Source organism: Callospermophilus lateralis, chromosome X (genome assembly GCF_048772815.1).
Source record: "Callospermophilus lateralis isolate mCalLat2 chromosome X, mCalLat2.hap1, whole genome shotgun sequence".
NCBI lineage: Eukaryota > Metazoa > Chordata > Mammalia > Rodentia > Sciuridae > Callospermophilus > Callospermophilus lateralis.
In genome coordinates, this window is record NC_135325.1 from 84,615,283 (window position 1) to 84,628,090 (window position 12,808).

The window sequence follows — 12,808 nt, forward strand, 5'->3', positions numbered from 1 at the left end:
GATAGTCACGTAGTTTACCTAGGCATTTAAAATATTTCCACATAAGATGCCCAAGGCAATGGCATTAGGATGAGCAGAGATTTTATAGTCTATAGAAATCATTTTAATACTTTTGAGATTGTGTACACCCATCAGCCTAAGCAGGGACTTGCACTTGCATCTTGGATACTCAATGGTGCACAGGAAGACTTTATTTTAAATTTTTTAAAGTAAGCCATTGGGACAAATATGCAGTTTTTAGATGCAACCACTGGAGGGTGTTTGATTTTAATCCTTCCTTCCTGCACGAGGAAATTCATGTTCTCTGAATTCCGATTTGCGAGTGTAACCTGCAGAGGTTCTTAAAAAGGCCCTTTGACAATTTTTCTTTTCCATCAACATTTCAGAGCTAGCTGAGCAGTCACCATGTCACGATTAATGAGTTTTTCCTTGGCATTTTTAGCACGCATTCAGGAAGTCGATGAAGTATATGAATAATATACTTGATTTACACATGAATGACAGAGTAGAACATTTTGGACTTGGTGTTATGTGTGTTATTAAAGAAGCTTCTGTGGTCTGTATTTGCAGCCATCAGTACAGAGTTAACAGGTTATGCTATATAAATATAGACACATTCCTGTGGAAAAAAAAGCTAGTTACGATATTATAAGCTATGTTTGTCCCTCACATCTCATTTAAAACATGTTGACCTAAGACTACTCCTTCCTCCAGAAACTAGCAATGAGGCCTTTGAGGACTATAAAAGCAGACTTCATGAGATCATTAATCATTCATGACAATGAATTTCTATGAATCAAATTAACAAAGTATATGACACAAACCCACTTATATTTAATGTCTTCAATTTCATGTACCTACAGTTTCTTTTGTGCTCTCTTATGGTGTTCCAACCGAACTTTGTCAACACATACCCTTTCCAATGCGCACACAGTTTCAAAAGTACTTGAAACACTTACACTCTTTTTTTCTTCACTTCTTAGAAAGCTTAGGAACAAAGGCATCACTTCTGAAAATGAACTGAATATATCTGTACCTTTCCCACATGCCCTACCAGGAAAATGTTGTTTGTTGTTCTCTATGAACCAGCAGAGATGGGGAGATTTGATGCAAATATTTTTTTTCCTAAATGCTGAGACTAACTGTTCATGTCTGGACATTATTTTCCTGGCAATGATTACCTTTCCATTCTTGAGCCTGTAGCTAGGATCTTCCTTATGTTTTCTCAGGTTGGGTGCCTAAATGTGGCAAGAATTCTTACTTTCCAGTAAAATTTTGGTCTGTTTCTTCCCAGACTAGAAACATCTGTCCCTGGGAACAGTAAAAGCAACTTTGTTGCCAATAGGCATCTGAATGTCAGAAGTGACAGGCAACCAAAAGAAAGCCAGATAGAAAACACCCTACTCAAACTGCCTAGAGACACAAACTTGAGAAGTAGAGATTTTCTCACCCCTGCAGCTGCTGGGTTTTGTGGTATAAAGTACTCTACACAGAGCACATTGTGTTCATGGGGCCTAGTGGATCCTTGAGGAATGAACAGATGTGCTCTGAAGCTGACATGTGACCAACAGAAGCCAGCTGTGCAAGTGAGATCCTGAGATTGGGGACATTTTTGGATGAGTACTATTTATGCCGTGGGGCCCATCTTATCTCAGTGTTTCTGTAGAGATTAAAAACATAAAAAATATAAAATGTTATTGAATCAGATTGAGGGCCACTCGGCAGATGGGGAAAATAGCATTCTAAGACTAAAAGTAGGCAAAAAAAAAAAAAAATCCTGCCAAGACTTTATGAGAAAGAAAGTAAGGTACTTAAAAGTTCATGTCACTATTTATTAATAATAACAATTCAAGCCTGTTCTAGCTAAGGCTTTAAGCAAAACTATAAATGTGTAAGTAAACTTAAGGAAAAATTCCTTCAAATGATTTTACCTCAATATGTTCTCCTATTCATAGGAAGACTATGAGAATCTTATGTGAGTATCCATGCATGATTGCACCAGAGAAAAATGCTAGTGAACTAAAAATATTATCATGCATAAGGTTAATCAACTATGTCTATTGAAATTATACCTATAAATTTGGCCCCAAGTATCAAACTGTCTTTTCTTTTTTTTCATGCTCAATTTCCCATAAATTTCTCTCACTCAAGAATCATATGATTTTTCAATAATTTAAGGGAAAAATATAATGTTTGATTACGCTCCTGCATTTGCTAAACTCTCCTCAATAGTCTAATCCTCAGTTCTCTACTGCTTAGTATTAGCCATGCAATTGTGCTGACAATGAAATGACAAATGACTGGAGAATACATCTGGTGTCAGATGATCCCTAGTCACTTCTGAAGTGAGGCATGCAAAAAACATTTTTGTACATGGATCTGTAAGTATTCATTGCCAATAGTTCCTCTAATAGCTGAACAGATTGGATACAGTTCAAATAAGTTGTCCTTTGGGAGTAATAAAATCCTTTTCCAGGGAATCTAATGTCTGTGACCTAAAAAGTGTGAGGCAGCAGTGACATGCACAACCATGAAAATTTAACACATTGTGTGAAATTTACTCACATGGAATAAAATTAGACGTGTCTACCACCCGCTTCATGTTTGAGTGAAGAGAGAAGGAACTCTACTCCAATATGCTCAGAAAAGTAAACAGTCTAAATTTCTTATCAAATCCAAATACTACTTCCAGTGAGACTATATTGTAAAGTATCACACTATAAGCCTGTATGTATAATAAAAGTCTAATATTTCTTCCTAACTATATAGTGTTGAAAAATACTTTTGTATATGGGAAACCTATATATAAGGCTGATTTTAAATCAATATATCACCTTGTAGGTTTTATAATCATCATTATTGATAGCTATCAATTAGCTAATGTTTCCCCAAAATTAGTAGTTTCATCTGCCTTGATGAATTCTGTCTTGTAGCAGTGATGTGTATTTTTTACATAACAGCTTCAGTACATAGCTACGAGTTTAAGTATATCAAACTACTATATTTGAATCTATTAAAGTAATATATTATGCCTTTGTCTAGAGACTAAATATTCATCTTTTAACTTATTTATAGAAAGTATGCTATACACTCTTGATAATAAATAGCACTGATATAAGTGGAAGTGTTAACCCACAAATAATTTATAAGAAACTAATTTATTAATTTGAGAGATCATGTGGTCAATAGGCAGCAGCTAGACTCCATAGAAATTCACGAATATACAACTGCTCCTGAAAGAGATTTTAAAATCAAATTTGCTTTGATTTTAATAAGGCTTTAGGTAGCCAGTTTCCTTATTTCCCATCAGTACTGTTGCTACTGGCATGATTTCTCTTCATTTCCCTAATAAGTCCACATCCCTAATATGGCCTCTTGAAAATGTATTTTCTTCAAGAATATTTTCCCAACTCTGTCAATTTCAGCACAGACAGAAGTAAAAGTTTCTTTGTATTTGCACTTACAATGTGAAGATTTAATTTATACCAAATTAATCACCCCAACAACACTATATTAAAGGGGATATTTTATTTATCTAATTAAATTATAATGTCTGAAAAATCTTCAGTGGTTTCAGAGACTTGTCTAGAGAAACCAAAGACTATCAGACACAGACTTCTTTGGTCTATTCTGTCATCAAAAGTTATTTCAAACCAAAATTTGCAAAGAAATGACTTGGTGACCTTTTATTTAAGGGATAGTTTACATTTCTATGTGGAAAAAGGAGTCTTTTAAAGGGATCCTTGCCATTCAGTAGCTAAATTTGCCTGAACAAGTCAGGGCAAGATTTTCATATGTGCTGTGGATTTAGGGATTTTTTTTTTCAAAAGAACGTTTCTTTATTATCTCTTTGTGGTAACAAGCTTTTTGAACATTTTCTGAAGGTTTCTAAAATGTCTCCCACAAAACCACAGCCCTACCAGGGAAAAACCCACAGCCTGTCTGAGACTACCCTATGAACCAGCAATGTCTTAACTTGATACCTGTTTCTGCTTTGTTTGTTTGGAACTTTTCCAAACCTAACCACTCTGCTTGGTCTCTAATTCAGGGGTGAGAAACCTTCTCTGTAAAGGTCTAGATAATAAATATTTAAGGGTTTGTGGGTCACATATGGTCTTAATTGCATGATATTCTTATTCATCATCATCATCATCATCATCTTTTTGAACACTTGTTAAATATGTAAAATATTGTTCATAGTTCATGAGTCATATGAAAAAAGGACACAGTCCTTAATGGATCAAGCTCCAAGTCACAGTGATTAAATGCAAACATGTAGCTCTAAGGGGTTGGGGATTATCTTGGGCATTTAATTATACATACCAGGAACAACTCCAAGGCTAAAGATAAGCAAGTGAAAAAGGTGAACTATGCTGTTTCATCTTACTGTCATTTACATATATTTTCATGATAGCTGTGATCTTATTTTTGCCAAAATTAAAAGATAGATGAAGAAAGCCATAAGAAGCGAGGAGGAAGGAGGGAGAGGAATATAGAAGAGAGAGGCAAAAAGAAAGCAAAGAGGGAGATAAAAGTAAAAGACAGGAAAGGATGAGAGAAAAAGGAAAGGCAGAAAGAAAGAGGTAGAGAGAGGAAAAGGGGAAGAAAAAGAGAAAAACAGAGAGTGAGCCAGATTATGGAAGTAAAGGCACAGTCTCTCCTTCTTTTCCTTAGAGCCAGGCAGCTCTTTGAGGCACCTCCCCAGCTGCTTTCAGACACTGAGGTTGCTGCCCAGCCACTGATCACCATCCCAAGAAGTGAAATGTGGGCTCCACATCTGAAAACTTCCACTTGGTTTTTCACCAAGTGAAATGGAACACGAGATTCAGGGCCCAAGCAAATGGCTTGTGTTTTCTTTGGGACACTTGTGCTGTGTCTACCCAGGGAAAATTTTGATGTACTGACTGACTGACTCCAGTGCATATGATTAATGTATATATAGGGCAAACCAGGATAATTCAGAACTTTTTTCTTCCACAGCAGGTTTTCAGCCGAAGTTATCTGGATGGTTGCCTCAACTCTCCACTAGGCTTTGCCAGGATAAGCACAGCCAGTGTAGTATGCAGGAGACAGGACCACTCCCTCTCTCCAAGGTTCCCTTCAACACCACACCCTGTACAGCTGAGCTTAGTGGGATCTGTCCTGACAGGCATTCTTTCTGGGGGCAAATGCAGATTATGTCTAATGAGTCTGTAAGAAGCCCCAAGAACCCTAAATGTTGCATTTTACTTAACTTGTCAAATGTCAGAATAGATTCTGAGCCAGGCGTGGTGGCGCACACCTGAATTCCCAGAGGTTTGGGAGGCTGAGGCAGGAAGATCACAAGTTCAAAGCCAGCTTCAGCAACTTAGTGAGGCCCTAGGAAACTCAGCAAACCCTGTATCTAAATAAAATATAAAAAGGACTGGGAATGTGGCTCAGTGGTTAAGAAACCCTGAGCTCAATCTCTGGTTCAAAAAAAAAAAAAAATCTGAAGCAGGAGAACTGTACACATGGTAAAATATATATTACAGTTTTCCCTTCCCCATGCCAAAAACAAAAAAAAGAATCTAGCAAAACCAAAGCCCATGATATAACAGTCAAATTCATTAGTATATATAGGTATAATTTCCCTTATGACTGCAGATACCTGGGTTGTAAATTTTTTTAATGGAGACATGTACACAGCTAGCTTTTGTTTTTAAACATATAGTCAAAAAGTACATTTATATTATATTTTAACACATAAATAATGTTGTTCCTAGAGGTGTATTTGATGTGACTCCTGACAAGGTTTGTACAGAACAATATTTTAATTTAAATTACATGCTAAAAGTAATGAGAAAGAGTACTAGTCAAAGTTACCCCTTGGGAAATTATTTTGTAAAGAATATTTCTATAAAATTAACAATTAAGTCATAATTCACCTGGGAAAACTGTAGTCTCTTGGACTACTGCACTGATACCATGATTCTGGTTTTGGAATTTGTTTTGTTTTGTTTTGGAGGAAAGGTGAAAAGAATAATGGGAAAGATGCATGATAGTTTATTTTACTATATCTTACAGATCCAACTTCTAATGATGAAGCTTCCCACATAACTTCTTTCTTTTTGGGAGCAGAAAGAAAGGAAGAAAATGAAGAGTCAGAGCTGTTGATACAGTGGGATAATATTTTTCCACTCTATTGAAACTCTCTACCTTTCCTTCCATTCTGTCTCACCAGTTCTCTAAGTGATAATTACTCACTGATAAACTTCCCCATTGCTACTTGTGTGGTTATTTTTGTTTTGTATTGTTTTGTTTTTACAGATTCCACTGCTGATTTTCCCCAAAATACATAATCCCTAAAATAAAACACTTATAATATTTAAGAGGTTCCATCCCAACCTAACAACTGCCTTATCCCCTCAGATACAGTCATTGTATCTACTGCATGAGAAAGTCCTGAAATGTATTAAGTCAAAACCCAAACAGCCCTAACAACAAATTGTTAAATAGGCAATTGTATGTGCATCTCTTTAAAAATCTTTTTTTTTTTTTTTTGTTTATCTGTAGGGTGTGTAGAAAATTTGCTCATTTTCACTTGTGAAAGTTTTCTTGCTGCCAAGTGGTGGAAATAAAACCCTGGAAAAGAAAGATCATCTGTAAAATATGCATCTGTAAAATAAGTGTCTCTTTCAAATGGCTTGTACTGGGCTGTTTGGTGTCCCCACACTATGTGCTGAATGTGAAAATAGTCTGTAACCTTGGACAAATTTGCAGCGACAAATGTTGCTATGCTTCTGTAAGCACTGCTTCTGCTAGAGGGCACTGTACATTAGACAAGGCCTTGTGCTCTGCTTAGTAAAGACAGTGTTCTGGTGCAGCACCTGTGTCCACGTCTCCATTTGTTAACACATGTGTGCGTTTCCCTTTTTGGCAGATAATACTTTGGGAAGCATGATTACAAAAGGATTATTCCTTGGGATAAACAAATCTAGAGTTATTGTGTTTTTCTACCATGAAAAAAGCCATAACACATTCACTTCACTTTCAGAATTGCTCCACAAAACAGGGCAAAACTTACTTCTCAGTTGATTGTTTCTCCTCTTTCACCATTCATTCCACTCCATCTCCCATCTCCAAGTTTACCCTTCACTCCTCTTTGGAACAAAAAACAGCTGGTTCAAATTAAGCACACACCACTTCCCTGTCTCTGGGTTTGAAGGACAAAATAGGGAAACCTAAGTTTGCAAATGACAGAAGGTATTCTGAGAAATAAGCTGATTCTAGAAAGGATTTTTTCATCATCTCTATATCAGAATTATCTCTCAAATACTTGATAAACATAGTGCCAGTACTTGTTAGGAAGATGAAAACTAGGCGTCATGTATACCATTATTATTTGTCAATTAAAAATAGTATTAATTTACAAGGGGAAAACAGGAAGAAAAACAGCTACAAACATACAGTAACCCTGCATTTATTAGAAGGTTCCAAATCTATTTTTATTGACCTGTTCATTGTTTGTTCACTTAGAGTACTAGCCTGGAAGCCTGCTTTTAATTAAGTGATTAAATAAATAAAAATCACTGAAATATACCTAAGCTCCGAAGAAGCCAGAGCTTGTATTGGCTATCAGAACACTGTAAGTAATGATAAGGCAAAAGAAAATAAGAATTTATGCAGTATTTTTTTAAATTTTTTAAATTTTTTATGGAAAGGGGTTTTGGAATGTGCAATACAAGAAAAGAAAATGTGTTGGACTTTAGTGACAGACTAGATCTGTGCTATACTAGAGTGAAAACCTGGTGCTTTAAAGACTGGCAATGTCTTTGTTTTACTCTTTCTCTCTTTCTGTGATTTGTAGCATACATTGAAGATCTCACAAGATGTGTTGAGCAAAGCAGAAGACTTATTATCGTGCTAACTCCAGATTATATTCTCAGACGGGGATGGAGTATTTTCGAACTGGAAAGCAGACTCCATAACATGCTAGTCAGTGGAGAAATCAAAGTGATTTTGATTGAGTGTACAGAGTTGAAAGGGAAGGTGAATTGCCAGGAAGTGGAATCCCTAAAGCGAAGCATCAAACTTCTGTCCCTGATCAAGTGGAAGGGACCCAAAAGCAGCAAATTAAATTCTAAGTTTTGGAAGCATTTAATATATGAAATGCCTATCAAGAAAAAAGAAATGCTTTCTCGATGCCATGTTCTGGACTCTGCAGAACAAGGACTTTTCAGAGAACTCCAGCCTATACCCTCAATTGCCATGACCAGTACGTCTGCCACTCTGGCATCATCTCAAGCTGATCTCCCTGATTTCCACCATTCAGATTCAATGCAAATGAGGCACTGTTGCAGAGGCTATAAACATGAGATGCCAACCACCACCTTGCCAGTACCTTCCTTAGACAACCACCATACTTACTGTAACTTGCCGCTGACACTACTCAATGGACAGTTACCCCTTAATAACACTCTGAAAGAAACCCAGGAATTTCCTAGAAACAATACCCTGCTACCTTTATCATCCAAAGATCTTGGCTTCACCAGTGATATTTGGTAGTGAAAAATATGAAATCCTCCAAACAGCTATCTGAGCATACAGAATTTCTGCTGTACCAAGCATAAAGTACACCTAAGAACATTGAGGTGCTGAAAAAGTGAATAAAAAGGCACAGAAATCACTTTTATACTCAAATAATTTTGTTTATATTTCCTGACTAATGGGGGGAAGGAAAGACTTGCTTTTGTAGTGTGGCACCTTATTCCAATGTATAGTTTTAATTTCTTCCTAAAAAAATTTAAAAAACTTTGTTGTTTTCAAGTAGGTTTTATTATTCCACATGGACTGCAACCTTATTAGGTGAGCTAAGTCCCCCATACTTATGAATATTTCAGCATTTACATGGTATTTGAAATAAGGAAAATTTAAAGACTAAGTGAATTTGAAAACTCTGAACTAACTTTAAGGGGAAAAGATAACTTTTTATAGAGTAACTGAAAAATCAGGAATTATAAAGAAAATTTTGTTGAATAACTCCAATTGGAAGACTGTTTGTAAAGGAAGATCAGTTGAGAAAAAAAAAAAAACATGATTGAAACATGTAAAACTTCTCCAACATCATGGACAACTTCTGTAGACTAAATCAACAACTCATAATAACAGCTTTTAGTTTTGTTAGGCAAGCATGTCTTCTGTAGGCAAACTGGTAGATAGGTAAACAATGTGCATTTCTTAAGCAAATGAATAGACAGGGTGTGAGTTTTTAGGATGATTTTGAACAACACTTACGACTTTCTGGCTTATTTCAAAAGTTTTACAACTTTGAAAACACATCTTGAAGTACACCTTTTATTGTTTTCTAACAAATTTACATTTAGACTTTTTTCCAAATGCTCTCTTGACCTGCTATAAGCTTTATGAAGATGTTGGCATTTTCTTACTTGATTTTCAGCATCATTGGAGTTTGAATTTAAATATGTATTGACTGCAAGTGTCAGCAATTGAAAAGAAATAATATTCACAGATGAAGTGCTAAATTATTTGAGCTTACTAATGGTAGAGCAGCAATTGCAGAGATTCTCATCTGCCAAGTGGTTGTGAATAGACTGTTCTATATGTACACTGTATCTGCTTGGCCATGTGTGCAAGGTTCCTGCAGAAGAATCTCTATTCCTGGTGCTTCTAAGAGTATATTTGATAGACTAAACTTGTCCATCCTCATACAGTGACTGTGACTGCACCATACCCCAAAATATCTGTGAATAATCTATTCCATATTTGCTGTAAGTAATGTGCCCCTATTTTAGTATCTATTGTGGATTACTACTTTGTATGCTTTCCAATTAGTCAAATTTGGTGTACTCTCCACCTAGATGCCTGTGGTGGTTAATTCTTTGTCAAGTTTGATTGGGGCATTTTGCAAATGGTTCATAAATCAAGTTCTTGGATAAACATAAAAAAGGGCAAATGTATACAATATGTAAAAATCAAGAATTTGCCTAGGCCTTGTAATTGTGAACATCAATGTATAAGAAAACATTAGATAATATGCTTTGATGATTTCTCTCAACCCCTTTCCATTATTGATTCCCTGTGATACATGAGTTTCATTCAACCTACTTATTTCTTTCTTGCTTTTCTATATCCAGCTGTTCAGAAAATGTATTATGCACCAACAGTATGTGAAAGCTTAGCAGTTATACATGTTCACTTCACAGTGGGATATTTAGTTGTTCCTTTGAAAAGTCCAGTTCAACACATGTAGGTGTTTCATAGATGTATTTTTCTCCACTGAGAAAGGAGATTTTGCTTCTGTAAAAACTGTAGGTATTTCAAAATGAAAATTTATCAATTATGAACAGTTTTCCAAATGTTACAAACTTGTATTTACTCCATTTGTTCTTTAATGTAATGTGTAATTACCAAATTAATAATCTGCATGAAATGAGTAGTACATGTTTAAGTGGACAATTGTACTTTTTACTATTTTATTTTTCACAGAAATCTAGATTAATTCAAATAGAATGTTCAGTGGTATTTTTAAACTAATAATTCTGTATTGAGCATGCCAGTTCTGAAAATATAACATGGGTCTCTCTGCTTCCTTTATTTACAATGATTAAACGTGGGTAGCAATTTGAGTTGGCTGGCCACAATGTATCCTTTCACTACTAGTAGGTACTCAAAAACAGAGCATTCACACTTGTGCTGGGGAACTTGACAAGAAACCTTTTCTACCATTTTCAGGAACTAATGTGTACTCTATCTATAAAAATTTATTTCTAGATGGCAATTCAAAATTTAATTTTCAGATGAGATTTTTGAAAGATAAAACCTATAAGGGTATAATAAGTATTTAGTCTAGAACATAATATATTCTTCCAGTTGCTTTCACAGTGAGGAAATTTATTTTTCTTTTTTTCCTTTTTTTTAAAGAGAGGGAGAGGGAGAGAGAGAGAGAGAGAGAGAGAGAAAATTTTTAATATTTATTTATTTTTTAGTTTTCGGCAGACACAACATCTTTGTTTGTATGTGGTGCTGAGGATCGAACCCAGGCCGCATGCATGCCAGGCGAGCGCGCTACCACTTGAGCCACATCCCCAGCCCAAGAAGTTTATTTTTCTTTTCAGCATTTCACTGAAATGGATTTTGGAAATCTATGAAGACCCTTTGTACAACTAGTTCTAAGACAATTATAACGAATTTATTGTTATATGATTGTGTAAACATACATTTAAAAACTGACTTTTTAAGGTGAAACACCCTGAAAACATCATAAAAGATGGCACAAATGAGAAATGCATAAACTCAATGAATACACAGCAAAAGAAAACTGCACTGAGAACAAACAATGCTCAAGGAGATGGACAATGTAAACTTGGGTTTAATTTTGCAAAATATGAAATCTGGCAGTTTTGATAATGTATGGGCTCCAATCTAACCATGGAGACTCTGAAATGTATCTGGATGTTCCCTGAAAAGATGTCTTTCTTCACTGCCTCTAAGCCTTAATTGAATTAGATCCAAATCTGTTCTGTTTTCAAACACTCATTCAAAAATATGAACACAGAGAAACTTTCAGGCTTCTGGTAAGGCTTCAACCTGGTCGCATGGTGTGAAAGGTAGATATTTTGGTTGAGGGTGGATGGTTAATATTGTGGGGCTTAAAGGGGGAAGCAGGGGGCAATTCGAGGTAAAAACAAGAGTTCAGTTATGAAAGAGAAATTTATAAAAGAGTTCAAAAGGAGAGGGAAATGATTTGTATCCTAAGGATTACTTTTGCAACAGGTGGGAAAATGGCAAGTGTGAGAAAGAATATTTTGGCAAGAAAGGGAAAGAGACTTCTCCACTCACATGGTATTTGAAAGGCATATAAGACTATAGAATCACTGGTTTAAAATGTTTACTGCCTTGGGCATTTTATTTTTAAAAAATTAGTTGTTTAAACAACTAATCAGATAATTGATGACCAGAGGATATGTCCTAATTATTCCACATATATATCTTTCTACTTCTTATATTCATATTTCATGGTGAGATAGTGAACTGATAAAACCAGACTAAAAGTGAAGAAAGAAAATAGTTCCACTGTGATCAGTTAAGTTTGAACACTTGCAATTGTCATGCTCTTTTATGGGAGAGAATTTAATGTTGAAAATTGTCTGGCTCCAATTTCTCCATTACTCATGCATTTTTGTTTTAAGATGTCTGATAGGAGGTCACAGTTTTAAGCATTAAGGCTCTCTGAAAAATGTATGGAACAGTTTGATAAACAAAAATCATTCAGTTCAACCTTTTCATATCAAAGTTGCCTTTTTTTTTTTTTTTTTTTTTGGAACTGAATTTGGCCACAAGCAATTTAAACGTGTTTTTCAGTGCTCCATTTACTTATTGTGGAACCACTTACGCCTATCTGATTTTCCCCCAAAGGCTTACTGCTATTTTCTCAACCACATTTATAATTATTAGTTAGTGCCTATTGTGTACTGGCCAGTGTCTAAAGTACAGTAGAATTTTTTAATTGCAATCATTGTTTTCAAATAATTTATACATCATATTCATTATAAAACACATTCCAGTGTAGGAAAGTTAATATTGAACATCCAGAGAAGACAAGTGAAGTGAGGAAATTCACTGTTGACTTGGGCAAGAGATGAGTTTGGAATAGAGGAGACAGTGGTGAAGAACAGGAATTTCCAAAGTGCAGAAAATAGCACATGTGAAGATTCTGGGAAGAATAAGCAAATTCTATTTAGCTGATAGAAAGCACATTTAGTTGGTAAAAGCAGAAATCTATATGAGTATATATTTTTAAAAGGCTGAGAAAAATTTTGGAGCATTC

General features: G+C 35.4%; 1 protein-coding gene across 1 annotated transcript in view; it reads left to right on the top strand.

Moving 5' to 3' along the window:
• Positions 1 to 8,526, top strand: part of Il1rapl2 (interleukin 1 receptor accessory protein like 2) — a 532,521-nt gene extending 523,995 nt beyond the window's left edge. Inside the window, exon 11 of the mRNA XM_077106474.1 lies at positions 7,829 to 8,526. Within this exon, the coding sequence (XP_076962589.1) occupies positions 7,829 to 8,526 (698 nt within the window). The remainder of the gene's footprint in view (positions 1 to 7,828) is intronic.
• Positions 8,527 to 12,808: the final 4,282 nt, after the last annotated feature.